The sequence below is a fragment of the Aegilops tauschii genome, chromosome 7 (assembly GCF_002575655.3).
Source record: "Aegilops tauschii subsp. strangulata cultivar AL8/78 chromosome 7, Aet v6.0, whole genome shotgun sequence".
Lineage (NCBI taxonomy): Eukaryota > Viridiplantae > Streptophyta > Magnoliopsida > Poales > Poaceae > Aegilops > Aegilops tauschii.
Window position 1 is genome coordinate 27,366,903 of NC_053041.3, and position 20,538 is coordinate 27,387,440.

The 20,538-nt window shown below is 42.1% G+C and overlaps 2 protein-coding genes across 4 annotated transcripts; both read left to right on the top strand.

Annotated features, from left to right (window-relative positions):
• The first annotated feature begins 4,959 nt into the window (after positions 1-4,959).
• Positions 4,960-8,860, top strand: LOC109748198 (oligopeptide transporter 7). 2 transcript variants are annotated; one of them, XM_020307233.4, is made up of 6 exons: positions 4,960-5,251; positions 5,334-5,916; positions 6,736-7,305; positions 7,378-7,633; positions 7,704-7,886; positions 8,006-8,860. In XM_020307233.4, exons 1-6 carry the CDS (start codon positions 5,185-5,187, stop codon positions 8,621-8,623), a joined length of 2,277 nt encoding a protein of 758 aa, XP_020162822.1. In that variant the 5' UTR covers positions 4,960-5,184; the 3' UTR covers positions 8,624-8,860. The 2 variants fall into 2 exon arrangements, with proteins under 2 accessions (XP_020162822.1, XP_073361785.1); XM_073505684.1 differs by having other exon boundaries at positions 7,704-7,804; positions 8,013-8,601.
• LOC109748199 (uncharacterized) lies at positions 8,315-12,432 on the top strand. 2 transcript variants are annotated; one of them, XM_040394643.1, is made up of 2 exons: positions 8,315-8,588; positions 11,743-12,432. In XM_040394643.1, the coding sequence occupies exon 2, from the start codon at positions 11,947-11,949 to the stop codon at positions 12,229-12,231; it is 285 nt and encodes a 94-aa protein (XP_040250577.1). In that variant the 5' UTR covers positions 8,315-8,588; positions 11,743-11,946; the 3' UTR covers positions 12,232-12,432. The 2 variants fall into 2 exon arrangements, with proteins under 2 accessions (XP_040250577.1, XP_040250578.1); XM_040394644.3 differs by having other exon boundaries at positions 8,384-8,588; positions 11,746-12,432.
• The last annotated feature ends 8,106 nt before the right edge of the window (positions 12,433-20,538 follow it).

Consider the following 20,538-nt stretch of genomic DNA (forward strand, 5'->3'; position numbering starts at 1 on the left):
TTATTCGCCCTCTCTTTCCGTGCGCCTCTTTTTCACTTGGTTCTTGTTTGCTCGTGTGTTGGATTGCTTGTTTGTCACGATGGCTCAAGATAATACTAAATTGTGTGACTTTGCCAATACCAACAACAATGATTTTCTTAGCACTCCGATTGCTCCTCTTACCGAAGCTGAATCTTGTGAAATCAATGCTGCTTTGCTGAATCTTGTCATGAAAGATCAATTCGCCGGCCTTCCTAGTGAAGATGCCGCTACCCATCTAAATAGCTTTGTCGATTTGTGTGATATGCAAAAGAAAAAAGATGTGGACAATGATATTGTCAAATTGAAGCTATTTCCTTTTTCGCTTAGAGATCGTGCTAAAACTTGGTTTTCGTCTTTGCCTAAAAATAGTATTGATTCATGGAATAAGTGCAAAGATGCTTTTATCTCTAAATATTTTCCTCCCGCTAGGATCATCTCTCTTAGAAACGATATTATGAATTTTAAGCAACTTGAGCATGAATATGTTGCACAAGCTTGGGAGAGAATGAAATGAATGACACGGCATCCTCATTAGGAGTACCGAAAAATTGATTTTTCATAACAAGATTCAGCAAAGCAGTATTAATATCACAAGAGTCCACACTAGTGGCGGGAGGAGCAATCGGAGTGCCAATAAAATCATTGTTGTTGGTATTTGAGAAATCACATAACTTGGTGTTCTCTTGAGTCGTGATGCCCACACAACAAGATTGCACTAAAAAACAGATCCGGCAGCAAAACGGTGAACGGGAAAAGAGAGGCGAATAAAACGGCAAATTTTTGTGAAGTGGGGGAGAGGAAAGCGAGAGGCAAATGGCAAATAACGTAAATTGCAAGGAGATGAGATTTGTGATTAGAAACCTAGTATATGTTGAAGATCCTCCCCGGTAACGGCGCCAGAAATTCCTTTTGATGTCGCTTGAAGCTATGTCGGTATTTCCCCAAAGAAGAAGGGATGATGTAGCACAACGGCGGTAGGTATTTCCCTCAGATATGAAACCAAGGTTATCGAACCAGTAGGAGAACCAAGCAACACAACGTAAACAGCCCCTGCACACAGATAACAAATCCTCGCAACCCGACGTGTTAAAGGGGTTGTCAATCCCTTCCGGGGTACGGTGCCTCAAGATAGGCAAACGGATGTGAGATAAATTGTAGTAGATTGATAGATCGAACGCCAAATAAAATAAATAGAAATAAAACGCAGCAAGGTTTTTTTGTATTTTGGTTTAATAGATCTGAAAAAGATGCAAGAGAAAAGTAGATCGCAAAGGCAAATATATGAGAAAGAAGACCCGGGGGCCGTAGGTTTCACTAGTGGCTTCTCTCGAGAAAAATAGCAAACGGTGGGTAAACAAATTATTGTTGGGAAATTGAGAGAACTTCGAATAATCATGACGATATCCAGGCAATGATCATTATATAGGCATCACGTCCAAGATTAGTAGACCGACTCCTGCCTGCATCTACTACTATTACTCCACACATCGACCGCTATCCAGCATGCATCTAGTGTATTAAGTTCATGGAAAAACGGAGTAATGCAATAAGAACGATGACATGATGTAGACAAGATCTACCTATGTAGAGATAGATCCCATCGTTTTATCCTTAGTAGCAATGATACAGACGTGTGGTTTCCCCTTCTGTCACTGGGATCAAGCACCGTAAGATCGAACCCACTACAAAGCACCTCTTCCCATTGCAAGATAAATAGATCAAGTTGGCCAAACAAAACCCAAATATCGGAGAAGAAATATGAGGCTATATCCAATCATGCATATAAGAGATCAAAGAAACTCAAATAACTTTCATGGATATAAAAAGATATAACTGATCATAAACTCAAAGTTCATCAGATCCCAACAAACACACCGCAAAAAGAGTTACATCATATGGATCTCCAAGAGACCATTGCATTGAGAATTCAGCGAGAGAGAGGAAGCCATCTAGCTACTAACTACGGACCCGAAGGTCCACAAAGAACTACTCACGCATCATCGGAGAGGCACCAATGGAGGTGGTGAACCCCATTCGAGATGGTGTCTAGATTGGATCTGGTGGTTCTGGACCCTGCGGCGGCTGGATGAATATTTCGTCGACTCCCCTAGGGTTTTGGGAATATTGGGGTATTTATAGAGCAAAGAGGCGGTCCGGGGGGCATCCGAGGTGGGCACAACCCACCAGGGCGCGCCTGGGCCTCCTGGCGCGCCCTGGTGGGTTGTGCCTCCCTCGAGGCACCCCCCGGGCGCAGCCAGGGCCCATTACATTCCTTCTGGTCCAAGAAAATCTCCGTAAAGTTTCGTTCCATTTGGACTCCGTCTGATATTGATTTCCTGCGATGTAAAAAACATGCAGAAAACAGCAACTGGCACTTGGCACTATGTCAATAGGTTAGTACCCAAAAATGATATAAAATGATTATAAAACATCCAAGATTGATAATATAACAGCATGGAACAATCAAAAATTATAGATACATTGGAGACGTATAAATTATAAAGAAGCTCTACAGGTATCTCCGAAGGTTATTGTTGGGTTGGCATAGATCGAGATTAGGATTTGTCACTCCGAGTATCAGAGAGGTATCTCTGGGCCCTCTCGATAATACACATCATATGAAGCCTTGCAAGCAAAGTGACTAATGAGTTAGTTACAGGATGATGTATTACGGAACGAGTAAAGAGACTTTCCGGTAACGAGATTGAACTAGGTATGAAGATATTGACGATCGAATCTCGGGCAAGTAACATACCGATGACAAAGGGAATAATGTATGTTGTCATAACGGTTCGACCGATAAAGATCTTCGTAGAATATGTGGGAGCCAATATGAGCATCCAGGTTCCGCTGTTGGTTATTGACCGGAGAGGTGTCTCGGTCATGTCTACATAGTTCTCGAACCCATAGTGTCCGCACACTTAACGTTCGATGACGATTTATATTATATGAATTATGTGATTTGGTGAGATCACGGACATGACGAGGAGTCTCGAGATTTTCGAGAGGTAAATATTGATATATTGGATGATAGTATTCGGACACCGGAAGTGTTCCGGAATGTATCGGGTACATATCGGAGTAGGGGGGGGGGGGGTTACCGGAACCCCCGGGGGAAGACATGGGCCATAGGAGGGAGGCACACCAGCCCACAAGGGGTGCCCCCCCCCAAGGAAGGCGACCGATAGGATTAGGGGAGGGGGCGGCGCCCCCCTCGTTCCTTCTCCCCCCTCTCTCTTCCCCTCTTTCCTCCTCTGGTAAAAGGAAAGGGGGGGACGAATCCAACTAGGAGCCCAAGTAGGATTCCTCCTGCTTGGGCGCGCCTAGAGCTGGCTCCCTCCCCCTCCCTCCTTTATATACGTGGGGATGGGGCGCCTAGAACACATATCAACTATTCCTAGCCGTGTGCGGTGCCCCCCTCCACAGTTTACGCCTCCTGTCATATTCACGTAGTGCTTAGGCGAAGCCCTGCGCGGATCAATTCACCATCACCGTCGCCACGTCGTCGTGCTGACGGAACTCTCCCTCGACACTTTGCTGGATCAAGAGTTCAAGGGAAATCATCAAGCTGAACGTGTGCAGAACTCGGAGGTGCCGTACGTTCGGTGCTTGATCAATCAGAACGAGAAGAAGTTCGACCACATCAACCGCGTTAATAAATGCTTCCGCTTTCAGTCTACGAGGGTACATGTACACACTCTCGCCCTCTCGTTGCTATGCATCTCCTAGATAGATCTTGCGTGAGCTTAGAATTTTTTTTGAAATTGCATGCTACGTTCCCCAACATGAAGTTCTCATCAGCCTTCTTCAGGGAAGTCATTACGCATAAGAACAAACCTCCTCTCATTCGACGGCAACGTCGAAACAAACCTTCAAGGTATGTTGGGTTCAGTGTGAAGTAGTTTGTGGACAGAAGTCGTGCACCGGCAATCCTATCATGGGGAATAACTCTCCATCCCTATATGGAACCCTTGAAGTATATTATGTGCTCCTCTGTCTTCTCCATTTCCTCTTGGATGCTCATCATCATCATGTCAGGATTTTCGTATTTCAAATCCGACGAAACAATGAAATCGTTGAATATGAATTTGTCAAGGTTCGTGTTTTCATAACCATATTCCTCGACGGATCCATCGGTGACCTAGAGATGACAAATAGAATGAAAAAAATTGCTTGGATATTTCATCCAACACATAGGGCGCGAGGTGTATATCCGGGGGAGTTGGACATACCGGGCTGGCGTTTGGTGGGGGCGACCTTGACCGATTGCGGTAGGGTCGGCAGCGGTGTGGGTTGGGGACGATAGCACAACAACAATGGTGGCAAAACTACCGTGGGGTGGGGTGAGGGCGGGAGGGGGGGGGTCTTCAAGTGAATTGGTGCGGCCTCTTGCGGTTAGTCCTATATGGCCGACGCGTTCAGCCGTCCCTATATCCGCCCCAGATATGGGTCGAATATGAGGACTGCCGGTTAGCCCAAATATTTGGGTTGAATTTGTCTGGTCCGATTGAGTGGATCTTTTCTGTTCAGGCAGATTGTCTGAACATTTGAGGCGGATATGAAGGCTTCATTGCAGATGCTATAACCAGCCATGCATCGCATGGCTCTCGTCAATTTGGATCTAGTAGCTCGTCAATTCTGCCAGAAAAGGACCTTTAATTAAAGGAGGGCGTACGTTGATCGGTACCCCACTCCCACCGATGTTGCAAACTTGCAATGCTCCTTGATGCCTGGCTGAGATTTTCCTTGGCCCCGCTGGAAAAGCAGGAGCCGTACAAAACATCATATTCGGTGTGATTAATTTCTTGCTCACTCTAGCAAGCCGACATGCATGATTATCTTGACGGTTTTTGTTTTCTGATGTAAAATGTGTGACGCTGCTAGGCCACAAATTATAAATGGAATCTATATATGCTTATGTCTGCAAAGTTTCCTTTCAGTGTGGAATTTATGTTTGGATTCTGCCATTTTTGTTTATGATTTTATTACATTAGGGCGTACGCATCCTCGTACTACTCAGTTGATTATATATATGGACGCGTGCATCGCGTGCAATGCAGAGCAATAAAACTACGATGCAGCGACGACGTCGTCGCAGCTCAAGAAGAATTACCGCGGAGGGCCAACAAGAACGCCAGCCACGCAACAAAGGAGGCGGTAGCCATGGCGTCCTCCTCCCGCTCCCACCAAGAAGCGGAGCTCGATGGCGACCACATCTCCTCCCCACTCCGTAAGCTCGTCGTCTCTGCTGTCTGCCTGCACGCGCCTGCTGCTGCTGCTGGCCATTTAACCGGTCTCTGCTCCCCATGCAGTGCCGTCGTCGACGTCGCGCAGCTCGCCGGAGCGGGATGAGGAGGAGGAGGAGGGGGAGAACTCGCCGATCGAGCAGGTGGCGCTGACGGTGCCGGTGGGCGACGACCCGGACACGCCGGTGCTCACCTTCCGGATGTGGGTCCTCGGCGTCCTCTCCTGCGCCGTGCTCTCCTTCCTCAACCAGTTCTTCTGGTACCGCAAGGAGCCGCTCACAGTCACCGCCATCTCCGCCCAGGTCGCCGTCGTGCCGCTCGGCCGGCTCATGGCGGCCGCGCTGCCGGAGCGCGCCTTCTTCCGCGGCAGGCCGTACGAGTTCACCCTCAACCCAGGGCCGTTCAACGTGAAGGAGCACGTGCTGATCACCATCTTCGCCAACGCCGGCGCCGGCACCGTCTACGCCATCCACGTCGTCACCGCCGTCCGCGTCTTCTACGGCAAGAATCTATCCTTCTTCGTCTCCCTCCTCGTCGTCCTCACCACGCAGGTGCTCGGGTTCGGGTGGGCGGGGATTTTCCGGCGGTACCTCGTGGAGCCGGCGACCATGTGGTGGCCGGCCAACCTCGTGCAGGTCTCCCTCTTCAGGTACACGCTTCCCACATCTCCGGCAAGCAACATGATTAGCTTCAACCGCTTATATTAGTCATCACATTACAAACAACTTAATCCTTGGTCAGAGGGTTGACTTGTTGATGCTTGAGCTTAATTCACAAGCCATGATTATTTACTAATACAGTATTACTTTTTGATACTATTAAAATGTATGCTTACTGCAAGTAAGAGTTTCTTTGATTTGGTTGAGCAAAGACTATTCATGGCTAGCTACCTGTGGATCATGAGTTAATGACACGTCAAAATTACATCATGATCACGTGGTCTGAGTTGGAGGGAAGTAGCCGGTTCTAAATTCAATAGTACTACGATGGGATTTTTGTTGGATGGCTTCCGCGGTTCGGATAGCCCGGTCCGAACAGTTGTAAGGTTTACCGGTCCGTTTTGAAAATGTCTTTACCCATGCGTTTCGCATCCCTCACGCACGCAACACATGAGGATTTTCCCGCCAGTAGCCATGTTGGACCGCCTCATCACCTCCCTCACGAGTGCGGCACATGAGGATTTCCCCGCCATGTCAGACCGCCTCGTCGGCGCATACGTCAATCCGAACATAATTTTGACTGTATTTGCTCCCTCAAATCACGTTGGAGGTGTCGTTCGAGCAATTTAGGACATGTATACCCACAAAAAAAAAATTTAGGGCATGTTGTATGAAAATTCCTTCCGTGTGGTTAGTGGTTAGTTGTCGCCAATGTAATTTACTCTTAAGAAAAATCAATAGCTTACACAAACATATAATGGAAATGTACAATTCTCCTTTAGAAGAACTTAATGCATTTTTCTCATCAGGGCGCTCCATGAGAAAGAAAGACGTCGAAAAGGCGGCTTCACGCGCAACCAGTTCTTCCTGGTGGCGTTCGTCAGTAGCTTCGCATACTACGTCTTCCCGGGCTATCTGTTTCAGATGCTCACCTCCCTCTCCTGGATCTGCTGGGTCTTCCCCCACTCAGTGCTTGTCCAGCAGCTCGGCTCAGGCCTCCACGGGCTCGGCATTGGCACGATCGGCCTCGACTGGGCGTCCGTCTCCTCCTACCTTGGGAGCCCTCTCGTCAGCCCCTGGTTTGCCACCGTAAATGTCGGCGCGGGCTTCTTCATCATCATGTATGTAATCACCCCTATCGGGTACTGGTTTAACTTCTACAAGGCACGGACCTTCCCTATCTTCTCTGCCGATCTCTTCACCTCGACCGGGCAGAAGTACAACATCTCGGCCATCGTGGACGACCATTTCCATTTCGACACGGAGGCCTACGAGAGAAATGGGCCACTATATCTCAGCACTCTATTGGCAATCACATACGGTGTCAGCTTCGCATCACTAACTGCGACGATCGTTCATGTTCTCTTGTTCCATGGAAGGTAAATATTTGTCAGTTTGTTGCGCAAGATCACATGGTCGCGGCAACTAAGGATTGTGATTCTTGTGTCCAGCGAAATTTTGCAGTTAAGTAGATCAACATTTCAAGGGAAAAGCATGGACATACATACAAAGCTAATGAGGAGATATAAGAAGGTCCCTGAGTGGTGGTTCATCTGCATCCTTCTTGTTAGCATTGCTGCCACTATATTTGCTTGCGAGTATTACATCGAGCAGCTCCAGCTGCCCTGGTGGGGAGTACTGCTTGCATGTGTCATTGCCTTTTTCTTCACCCTCCCAATTGGAATCATCACAGCGACAACAAACCAGGTAAGGATTCCAACAACTTGCATGATCTAGAGCACCGGACCCACAACTCACATTCTTCCACTATATGCAGACCCCGGGATTAAACATCGTCACAGAGTATATCATCGGGTACTTGTACCCTGGACGACCCGTCGCGAATATGTGCTTTAAGGTTTACGGTTATATCAGCATGCATCAAGCTTTGATGTTTCTGCAAGATTTTAAGTTGGGCCACTACATGAAGATTCCCCCAAGGACAATGTTTATGGCTCAGGTAAGCGCCACTAAGCCATATACGTAGTTTATCTGTCATTTCCGCTCCACCAGAGTCCAGAGCACACAAGATCATGTTGTATTGTGACAATAAGCAACAACTTCTTGGTAAAATGGCAGGTTGCAGGAACATCAATTGCGGCATTTGTGTACCTTGGAACGGCATGGTGGCTGATGGACACAATCCCCAACATCTGCAACATTGACCTTCTCTCAGCGGACAACCCCTGGACATGCCCCACTGATCATGTGTTCTATGATGCGTCGGTCATATGGGGACTTATTGGACCGCGCAGAATATTTGGGGTCTTGGGAACTTACTCGGCAGTGAACTGGTTCTTCTTGGGAGGTGCTATTGCTCCGCTGTTGGTATGGTTTGCACACAAGGCATTCCCCAGCCAGAATTGGATCTTACTCATCAACATGCCCGTGATGATCGGTTGCACTGTCAAGATGCCGCCTGCCACTGCAGTAAACTACACCACATGGATACTTGTTGGGTTTCTGTCAGGTTATGTGGTTTATAGGTATCGACGTGACTGGTGGGAGCGGCACAATTACCTGCTCTCGGGTGCACTAGATGCAGGTTTGGCGTTCATGGCTGTCTTAATTTACTTGTGCCTAGGCTTGGAGAACATTAGTTTGAATTGGTGGGGCAATGACTTGGATGGATGTCCCCTGGCTTCTTGCCCCACTGCTAAAGGTATAGTTGTCAAGGGGTGCCCTGTGTACAACTGAAATTTTTTCTCAGGTCCTGATTTTTTTCCGAAAGTGAGCAAGCATGCATCGACGTAAATAAAAAATGTCTGTTCGATCCTTTCAAAGATGAGAAAACTAGCGTTATTCTATTGTTCAAAATATCAGAAAACGGGAACCTCGATAGTAACCTCCTAAAGAACAATTTTAATGCGAATAGGTTTTGCTGCAAAGTTAACTATTGTTCTGGCCTGTAAATGTACTGATTCCTTGATTCTTGAAACCTAGGGAAAGCAGTTTACATTGAAATTTATCACCACTAGTAAAAAAAATGATCACCGAGTATTTTAAGTAGTGAACTACTATTATTTCCATGAGGAGTACGGGACTACATTGATTTTTGCACTATAACTCGAACACGTTGGGTGCTAGCAACGCCCAACAACTTCACCACTCATGCGTCCACCTAGTCTTCTCCTGCTAACGGCGACCAAAAATGCTATGCTCAGACTAGTCCATGGTGGAGCTAATCGGGAGAGGTCGACGACTGACGTAATCGAACTAGGTTGGAGGGGCCCGACGAGGATGCGGTGTGGCGCAATGACTATATCTCGCTTATTTTGAGTTATAAGTTGCGCTCCCCTTCGGTGCTCCTGCAAGTGGTTCATCCCGCCAAACAATTTCCTTTTCCTCACGGTCGCCTCTCTGGAGTATGTGCGTTCCTTCACCCACGAGATACCGGGTACTGGACCGGTCTTCTTTTGTTTCTTTTTTTGTTTTTTCTATTCCTATTTCTTTGTTCAATTTTTATTTCATTATTATTATTTCTTTCTTAATTCCTCTTTAATCAGGTTCTTTTTTGTTCATAGTGTTTACAGAAAAATGCTCATAGCTGTATTTAAAAATGTTTGTCATTGTATTCACAAATTATTAATCGTATTTTCTTATAAAATCAATATGTACTTAGTGTTTAAAAATCATTATCTATGACTTTTCAAAATACGCAATGAACATTATTAAATCCATGGAGACAATTGTTAAATATAATTTTTTAATTACAACATGAAAATTTTAAATTGCAATAATGTGATGAATTGTTTTAGTACACTTGATGAACACTTTTTAAAATGTGTTCACTCATTTGAAAATTGTTCAATAACTTAAAGAAGTGTTAACACATTTTTCTATAATGTTCATACAATTTTTTTAAAAATGGCCGCGCTTGTTGAAAAGGTTTATGTAAGTTTTAAAGTTTTCATGAAATTTAAATGGCTATCATTTTATCGTAAAATATGTATAACAATTGTTTTATACATATGCACAAATATGTGTTCATGTTTTTAAAGGATGTATTCGCAAGGTCAAGGACAGGTTTCATACACTAAAATATTGAGAACGAAAAAGGAACAACAACCTAACAAATGGAAAGAAAATTGGCTACACTTTCGGTCACGTGTGAGCGAAAGATTGCAAGAACAAAAAAAAATGATACGAATCTAGTAAGAGGCAATGTGAGAAAACCACTTGTTGGGCGAGTTACGTGCAAAAGATGATGGGAGCGCTACTTGTTCTTGCATAAAAAATGGTGACTGCCACCTGTAACTCATTGGAAGCGAGATGTAAATGCGGCCACTATTTAGGGGATCCGTAGTGGAGGTGAATCCTATATTGCACGCTTTGCGACAGAATATCGGGATAACAAATAAACGGAGCAAACTTGGGCCCGCCCAAATTCCTTTACCTTTTTCACTATATTGGGAAGCTTCTATTGATGGTTTTTTGGATTTAGAAAGATTATAAATATTTTTCATTTTTTGGTTGCTTTTCTGTTAGTCTTATATATTTTTATTTCTTTTCTTGTCTGATTTTTCTTCTTATAGTTTTTTTTGCCTTTTCAAAATGATCAAAAAATTTAGGAAATTTCTTTCAAAATATCATCAATTTTAAAATGCTCACCATCTTAAAATCTTCGCATATGGTTTTTGAAAAATTCCACAATTCTTGGAAAATAATGTTCATATTATTGCACAAAAAATGTTCACAGATTTAAAAAATATCCAGATCTTGATAATAAAAGGTCATAAATAATTTTTAAAATCTTTCATATTCAAAAAATATCATTTTTTTTAATGATAGATTTTCCAAATAAATTATGTGCATTTTCTAGATTCTTGAAAGAAACTCTTAACATTTTTAAAAGTCTATAATATATATTAATATATTCAGAAAAAATCCAGCTGACCGGTCCTTTTGAAGGGAACTGATTTCAAAACCATAGGAAAATACAATCTTAAAAAAGTGCCTGGGATGAGCCTCTAGGCAGCCTTGAAGTGTTCCATCGCATAAATGAGCACTCTCTGTTATTGTACGTCATTTTAATGCACAATGCATCAAATAGTAGGTCCTTTTTCTCAAAAAGAAAATTCAAATAGAAGGTCCTGGTCGTGGATATTACGACGAGGAGGGACTTCGTTCTCCCTTGTGCTGGATATATGAGGGCTAGAGCTCGAGCGTACTGTATTATCCGGTCGTTCGATTTTGAGTATACTACTTGCGCTTCAGCTGGCCTTTTCTTTCCTCTCTGTTGTTTTTAGCCCCTTAACTTTAATAAAAAAACTGCTTAACTTAAGCAACACTGTTCACACCCAATTTTTTCTTTTTTTGCACGATCACGCTTTTGAGTATCTTGCACCACAATAAAAAAAATATGTTTCTTTATTTTTTATGATTTTTTACTGTTCACCAGATGCAGACGAGCCCGGCACCGAATTGAATTTTCGCTTTTCTATCCTCTCTTTGTTTTCATTCTCTCCAATCTCTAGCAATGGCATTTTGTCACCATCTCTTAAATGCCACTGTTTCAACTAATAAATTGGAAAAAATTCCACACGATGTTTAGCATTTTGTTTGTTTGCTCCCTTGTTTTGTTGAACTATTTTTTCCTAGTTGAAAAACTTCACAAGCATCTTCGAGTATTTTTTTTAGATCTTTGATGTCATTACGGCCAAATCCACTTTTATTTTTGCGGGGGTACGGCCAAATCCACTTTGATTACCAGCTTTCCACGTTATCATGTCTCACCGCTATAGTAAAGTAGCTTCTGCAGTTTGCATGCATCTATTCGTCCTTTCATTTTTTATTGCCTCCATTTCGACCGACAGCAGGTCCCTATCGGCCGACCTCTCAACAGCGACCTCTCACCAGTCACCCTTGGCACGACGGTCCACCCAACTGGACAACCACTCAGCCTATATAAAAAATCAACCTGATCGAGAAGACAACAAAGAAAAGTGGAAGAAGAAGAAGCTCAAGCTAGCTAGACAACAGGAAGAGCACCCAAGAAAACCACAAGGATCACCAACGAGATGCAGCAAGCGAAGGTGAAGGTGAAGGACGGCTCGAGCGCGCTGAGGGCCAAGGCGAAGATCGCGTGGGCCAAGCTGGCGGAGAAGGTGGAGGCGGCGACGTCGAGGTCGCACGACGAGCGGAAGCTGGCGCACGAGCGCGGCAGGGCCAAGGTTGCCGCCGCCGAGGCGCAGCTGCACCGTGAGAAGGTGGCGCACCGCGAGGCGGCCATGGAGCACCGCCTCCACAAGCACGCCGGCGTGGGCGGCCACAACCACAAGCACGACGCCGGTGGCGTGCACTGAGGCGTGGCGCGTCTAGGGAGCCTGCCAACGTGTGATTTCCTCTATTCTTTTCACTTGTGTACTGTTACATACGTGTGTCGTGGTTATTTGGTCAAGTTATATCTGGAGTGCCATGTGAATTATTGACGTTATGGACGTTTTCATGATTGACTAACTAAGAAACGATTATTCTTAATTTTCTTGATGTATTTATTTTCTTTATATTTGTCCATAATTCACTTCATCTCATGTCCATGTTTTCGCTCTCATATAAAGAAACCAGTTCCCCAGTTCAAGGGAGCTACGAATTATAATTTTGTAATCAAACCAGGAAACACGGTTCATCTTGATCCCTAAAATCTCATATGGTGGTGATGACTGATGAAACTATTCAAAACCCAACTTCCAAAGTTTCAGCAGAGCTCTCGCCTTTTTGGCTATAAGACTATTACTATCTTGTGCTCAGTCAACGTCGAAGGATGCCACATGCATCACTGGCTCCTTCGGTTCAATCTTTCTTTCTTTGGAACCTTGGACACCCCTACTATAGTACTCATACCGCATTCGCGCTTACTGTCAGATCCTCCCCCATGGAGGGATCATCCGTTTGTTCCTCCGGTGCGACAGGTGTCAAGGATGGAGGTGGTGGATTTGAAGAGGAGGTACCCGAGGGAATGGAAGAGGGATATGCCATGACGAAATCACTGGCAGTATGTCCTGGACACCGGTGAGGAGCACTGGGAGGACTCTCCCTGATATGTGGGCACCACTAGACAAGGGAAGCATGAGAAAGGAGACGAGAGCAACATGAGTCTAGTAGACGAGAGCGGGGAGGCCGGAACGTCGCTTTGTTTATAACACCATTTCTCACTCAAGACTGCGACATGGCAAACAAAGTCAGGGGCTCCTTGATTCCTCAGCCCGCTGTCAGCGCCATGCGGCGCAAGATTCCCCTTCAACGATTTTCCCATTGGTGTTGTGGAGAACTGGAGACCGTGGGGATCTTTCTCCCAAGACCCTCTGACCGGATGCTGCTTCCCATGATTCAACCACTGAAATTCCTTCTCGGGTAGCTTCCTGCCGAGCACGGAGAGACTTCACAAGTCCCGTGTAACCTCCTGGCAGGAGGGTTGCGCGGCACTTGGGGGCTACTGATGAGGATGTGGCACACGGGGGGCACCAACTAAGAAGGGCATTCGCAGTCAGATGCTGAGTCAGCTTCTCCATCCCAACTGTTGGTCAAGGAAGCCATCAACTTGCAAGCACTTAGGCTTGGAGCACATTAGTTTGAACTGGTGGGACAATGACTTAGACGGATGCCCCCCTGGTTTCTTGCCCCACTGCTAAAAGTATAGTTGTCAAGGGGTGCCGAGTGTACAACTGAACATTTTCTCGTGAGGTGCGCAGGTCTCGAAGAAATTTGGAAGTGAGCAAGCATACATAAATGTACATAACAAATGCTTATTCAAGCTTTCTAAAATGAGAGAACTAGTATTAATTCTATTGTTCAAAATATCAAAAAGGCAAAAAAAAAAAAAAAAGGGAGCCTTAGTAGGAACCGCCTAAAGAACAATTTTAGTGCCAGTAGGTTTTTGCTGCGAAATTAACTGTTGTTCCAGCTTGTAGAAGTACTGTTTCGTTGATTCTTTGAAATCTAGGAAAAGCATATTTACCCTGAAATTTACCACACCTAGTAAAAATGTTGATTAGTAGATATTTTGAAGTACTGAACTGCTATTATTTTCCATGATTGAATTTTTCAGTAACTCGACCGAGTTGGCTGCTTGCAACTCCCAACCACTTCACTACTCACCTGCCCCCTAATCTCCGCAAACACTATATCTTGCCTGGTGCGGGGGCTACATCGCGCTCGCCTACACGCGTTGAGAGATGGGCCGCCATAGTACCGTATTTTCTTTCGTTTTATGACAATGTAGCATGGATCGAAGGAATGTTATGTTGGATTTTTTTTTGCTTCCAGTATGCTCTCAGTTGCCTCAGTAAGTTATGACCATCGCTCTCCGGCCTCAAGTGAGGAGGGCAAATTGTTTGACCAACAAATGCCTCCCTAGTTCCTTCGTCTCGGTCGAGGAAGACACAAGTCCTGTTCTCTATAAAGTAGGAGATTCGTTCTTTTTCTAGATATCCCCTCTTCTTACTCCTCAAGGCCCTATCACAAGACCAAGTGGACCTCATACTACATAAGAGTCACAACGGATCTATCTAATGTCATGGTTGGTTGTCGAATGTGATCTATTCTCGTGTCACATCACTTTCTTTCTTCTCCTTGCATTTGATGAATATTATTGTAATGTGCAATGACATTTTTTAATACTGTTTGAGCATATTATTACGCAATGAATAATTTTAGTACATGATGAATATTTTTGCATTACATGTTTCAAATTTTCTGAAATACACAATGAATATTTTATAATAGATGATAACATTTTCTGAACACAGGTTGAACATTTTCTTACGATGAACATCTTTAGATTACAGGATTAACATTTTCTGAAATACACGATGAATATATTTTTAATGCTTGATAACACATTTTTGTTACAGTTGAACCTTTTCTTAGTACATAATTAACATTTTCCAATACACGATTAACATGTTTGTGTATATAGATGAATATATTTTTTGTAAAATGCAAATATTTGTTTATTTAAAAAATTAGCAAACTAAATGTAAAAAAATATGAGGTAATATCACTGGAAGTTATAAAACTTGCGCTCGATGTTCAGTTTGGTGCTAGAACTTTGAAAATACAGAATTGCAGTTACTTAACTTGTCTCGGCGTGCACATACAGTCACAAAATACACACGCATGAGTATCCGTGTTTATGGCCCACCTGTCAGTGAGTGAAAGCACTCAGATGATGCATTTTTGTATAAAACACCATTGGTCGGCTTTTCCCAGGAATAACAAAAGTTCAAAGGTGTTTTGTTCAAAATGCATCAGCCTAGAGCCCCCACTCACTGAAAAGTAGTCCCATACACATGGATACGTCTGCATACGTATTTTGTGACCGTATGTGCATGCTTGAGTCAAATTAAGTGACTGCAATTCGATATATATAAAGTTCTAACACCAAACTAAACATCAAGCGCAAGTTATGTGATTCTCGATGATATTACCTCTAAAAATATATATGTGAACAAATGTTTTTACACGCATGTTTGTCTCTTTTTCTTGAGAGTGCATATGCACGTTGTCTTTTTTCAATTAATAACGAACTTGTCAGAAAAAAATATTAAAGAATAAAAACAGGCACGTCTTTTGTCTCTCTTACATCGAGACAGACGTATGCCTCGCCATAGGACACCATGCTGAGTGAGACGGCCCATGAGCGTTAGTTCACCAGGTTCTTTTCTTTTTCTTTTTATTTCTTTTACCTTTTATTTATAGTTTGAGACATTCTTAGATCATATATTCTAAAAACTAATTTACTTCATTTTTATAAAAAATGCTCACAGCGATTATGAAAAATGATAACCCAGTGTAAAAAGTTGGTCAGCATAATTTTTAAAAATATTGATAGCATCCATAAAAATGTTTGTACATTAAAGAAAACTCATGAGTTTGAATAAATGTACGTCACATTTTTGAAAAAAGTTTGCACAATGTAAAACCATGTCCGTATAATTCCAATTAAAAAAATTACCACTCATAAATATTTTCACGAGTTTCCAAGATATGTTTTAGATTTTTAAATTTTCATATAAAATGTAACAAATGTTGGCATAATTGATTTTTTTTAATGTTACAAAAAAGATTCCAATGCGTATTTAAAAAACATTTAACATGTACACGGAAACATATTCAAACCATGTATTTGAAATACTGTTAATCATTTGTCTTAAAAACATTAGATGTGTATAAAAATATTTTAGATGTATAACATAAATTTAGGATGTGTATGGAAAAATAGACATAAAACAAATATTTGAAAATAATAATTATGTATTTAAAAAAGGTTTAATATATATAGAAAACTTCTGGTATATGCAAAAAATGTACAATGTATATGGAAAAAGTCGACATGCTATGAATGTTTTTAAAAAAGAAACTAAAAAGAAAATAATAATTAAAACTGTTTTTTAAAACCTATGAAAGTCGGTGAAAACCAAAGAAAAAAACAAACAATAGCAAAAAGGCAGGGGGAAATGGAAAAACCAAGACTAAAAAAGAGTATCCGTACCACTAAGAAAAAAAACTTGCCAGAGAACTACATTACCAGTCCGTCCAAGTATCCGTGCCAGCGACGAGCCGGAGATGCTTCTCGTAATAAGCGAGACATAGCTCCCACGAATAAAAATGACATGTGAACGCTCCAGTGCTCAGCGTTGATGTCCTCTGTAGGCGAGTCCATCCTCTTGCTGCAAGCGAGCTATAGACGATCTGGGTTGGAGGGGCTAACAAGTGGTAATAATCCATGATGTAGCTATGAGGAGAGGCTTGCCGCTGAGAGAATCAAACTACGTTGGAGGGGCTCAGCGTCGCTGCAATTTGGCGCAACGAATATATCTCACTTATTGTTAATCAGAAGGTGTGAGCCCACCAAACAATTTCTATTTTCATGCGGTCGCCTCACTGGAGTATGTGGTTTTTCTCCCGCGAGACGCTATGTGCTGGACTAGTTTAGTTTGCCATTATTTTCTTTCTCATTTTAGTTTTTGCTCTTTCTTTATTTCATTATATTTTTTTTCTTCATGTTTTTTGTAGTGTTTTTTGAAAAATGCTCCTAGTGTACTTACAAAGGTTTGTCATTGTATTTTTAAAAGTTTTTCATTTTTAGTTTTCTAAAATATGTAATGAAAATTATTTAAATACACAATACATATTTTGTTAGATTATGACAGGCAAATCAAACAACCAAGAAAGAAATCAACACAGGGAGACACGAGATTTTAACGTGGAAAACCACTCCAAGGCGAATGAAAAAAAACCATGGGCGACAGCCAGCAAACTTCACTATATCAGCAGATGTTACAAACGCAGGTGATTTATAACCCATTACCTTATCCCGTGTGGCAGCTTACAAGAGGTATATATAATAGCAGTGACCTCCGGCCTCCCGGTGATAGGCTGGAGCTCCGCTCCGCTCGTCAGAAGTTAGTATTTATCTTTATACTTGAATTTGGACCACAACATAACAAGTCTTTGAATCACACCATGAAAATTTTGAAATACACATTCTACAAAATTTGTTAGGCGATGAACATTTTTTTAATAGTGTCCACGCATTAAAAAAACAGATCATTGACTTAAAGGAGTGTTAACATATTTTTAAAAATGTTCATGCCTTTTGAAAACATATGGCCGTACTTGCCAAAAAAATATCTACATAATTTCAGAAAAGAATCTTTGGACTTACAAGCAAAAAAAAATTCGTTTTATAAAAAAGGTTGTTTCTGATATGTATTATATAAAAATATTTACAGATATCCATGTACGAATATATGTTCTTGTTTAAATAAATGTATTCAGTAGGTTTTTTGAGTCGAAACCGTAGAACAATTGTTGTACGGTATATTTTCATTAATTAAAACTGTACACATACAAAAGAAAGTAAAATTATTCAGCCAATGCCTGCTCTAGGGAACAACATGATTAAATTAGGTGCTCTGTTCTCTCCAAAGTTTGATCTTTTCTGCCTTGGATGCTTTGGCTCTGAGGTCTGTAGTTTGGAGTCCCTCTTTCAGATAATATTTCCATGTATCAATAGTAGGTGTTGCCATTCTGAAGATTTTATCATTCCTGCTCATCCAAATACCCCAGCAGCCCATAATAATAACATCCATTGCGATGTCTGATGTGAGGTTGTTCATGGATAGGTGTATTTCATCATATACTGAGATGCCTCTTTGTTTGTTTGGTACTATGGAGTTTCAACATCTCCAGGCAAATTGACAGTCTCAAAAGAGATGAGCTACTGTTTCTTCAGCGGCGTCTGCACAAAGAGCACAAGTATAGTCTTCCAGAAACATGTTCCTCCTATGAATTAGGTTCCTTGTGCTTAGGCTATCACAGATTAATAGCCAAAAAAAAATCTTGTGTCTGAGCCTGCATGCTGTTTTCCAAAGAAATCTGAAGATATTGTGAGCTGTGCCTTCTCCCTGTAGGTCACATGGGAGCAAATGGTTGCTGGAATGAAAAATAGAGGATGATACCAATCCAGCGGGAGGCAACGAGAGGAAAACCACTTGGTGGCCGAGTCACGTGGAAAAGTCTACATGTGAGCGCTACGCAAACTCTTTCAATCTTTCAGAAATAATCTAAGAAACCAGATTTTTAGCTTACCACATGGACCATGTGGTTAAGAAACCAGATTTTTAAAAGGGAACTTATTTGAAAACCGAAGGAAAAAATCTTAAAAATCGCTCGGGATAGCCTCCAGGCAGCGACGAAGTGGGCTGGCCCATAAATGAGTGCTCTCTGTGATTGTAGTCCATTTTAATGCACAATGCATTAAATAGGAGATAATGGTAATAGAGACAGCGACGAGGATCTTCGTTCCCTCCTCTAGAGGTATTATATAACTGGGCTACATTGTCATTCGGCTGGCTTTTTCTTTCATCTATGTCTTTAGGGTCTTCTCTTTCCTCTCTTTGTTTTCGCTCTCTCCAATCTTCATCAATATCAATTTTGTCACCGTACTTTAAATGCCAATGTTTAAACTAATAATTTTGCTCCACTTGATATTTGTTTTTTATTTGCTCCATTTTGCTGACCTCACAAAAAAATTTCATTTCTTTCTTCGTTCATCTACTTTTTATTTTAAATTTTCCTTTTAAGGAATTTTCATATTTTGTAAAACAATGTTCGTAAAATTTAGAAAATGGCACCATTTTGAAAATATTCACAAAATTTAAAACAAGTTCACAAATTAGGAAATTTTCAAATTTTCAACAAAATATGTTCATTTATATATCTATTGTTCTATAGTTTGTTATAGAAAAATGTTCACAAACTATTTAATATGTGTTCATGATTTTTTTTAAAAGTTTGTTTTTTATATGCTGTTTTTTCGAAAAATGTTTACTCGTTGGTTTCAAATTTTACAAGAAGATCCGGACATTTTTAAGATGCTACTACTTTTTATATTTTTAGGAAAACAAAATCTTATAAACTGTTCTTTTAAAGAAAAGCGGTTAGAAAAGCAATCATGTGAAATAAATATATCGGGACGAGCATCTAGGCAGCGATGAAGTGCGCCAGCACATAAACGAAGGCTCTCTGCATTGTACACCATTTGACGCACAATGTGTCACATAGGAGACCCTGGTAGTGTGGAGGCAACGACGAGGAGGAACTTTGTTCCCCCTTGGCTGGACCATATATGAGGGCTAGAGCTCGAGAGGTACTATATAATTGGGCAGTTCAATTTCGAGTACACTACTTTTCCGACAAACAGAATATATTAATATCGTGGAAATACCAATTACACACAGCCTCTGTAAGAACACAATGTCGCAATGACATTACGGATGCAGTCAGCCAAAAGACAAAAATAAAAAAATAGAAGAAAGAACGATCTCGCTACAGTGATCAATTCCTTGTAGCTGCAATACAAACCAACACCTAGACAACACCCGAAGTCCAAACTCTTCAAAAGCGATGCCTCCAAATACAGTGATCAATTCCTTGTAGCTGCACATGCACCGTCATTGTCCGATCCTAGATCTTAGATTTTCACCCTGTAGAAGATTCGCGCTCTCAAAACAATGCCTTCAACAAGGTCACTGTGTTGTGGCTTTCAGCTAGACTTTTCTTTCCTCTTTTTGTGTGTGTGTGTGTGTGTGGGGGGGGGGGGGGGGGGGGTCCTTCTCTGTTTCTAGGGGCTTTTCTTTCCTCTCTTTATTTCCGTTCTCTCCTCTCTCCACCAATAGCATTTCGTCACCATCTTTTAATTGCCATTGTTCAACTAATAATTTTGAAATTTGTCCCGCTTGATATTTAGTTTTTTTCTTTCTATGCTCCATTTTCGGTAGAACTCTTTTCTTCTAGTTGGATAACTTCACAAGCATTTAGTGGGCATGTCTACATTTTTGATGTGATAGTTTGAACTAAGATTTCCTGTCCCAATCCAATCCAAGTATCAATCCATTCCGACCAAATCTACTTATATTACCAGCTTTCCACGTGACCATATTTTTTTGCAGGTCTCCACGTGTATGCACGCATCTATTCCTTTCACTTTGTATTTCCTCCATCCATATCGTGTCGACAGTTACCAGGCCAGGTCCCTATCGGCCGACCTCTCAACAGCGACATCTCACCCGCCACTTGGACCACCACTCCGCCTATATAGAAAGTTG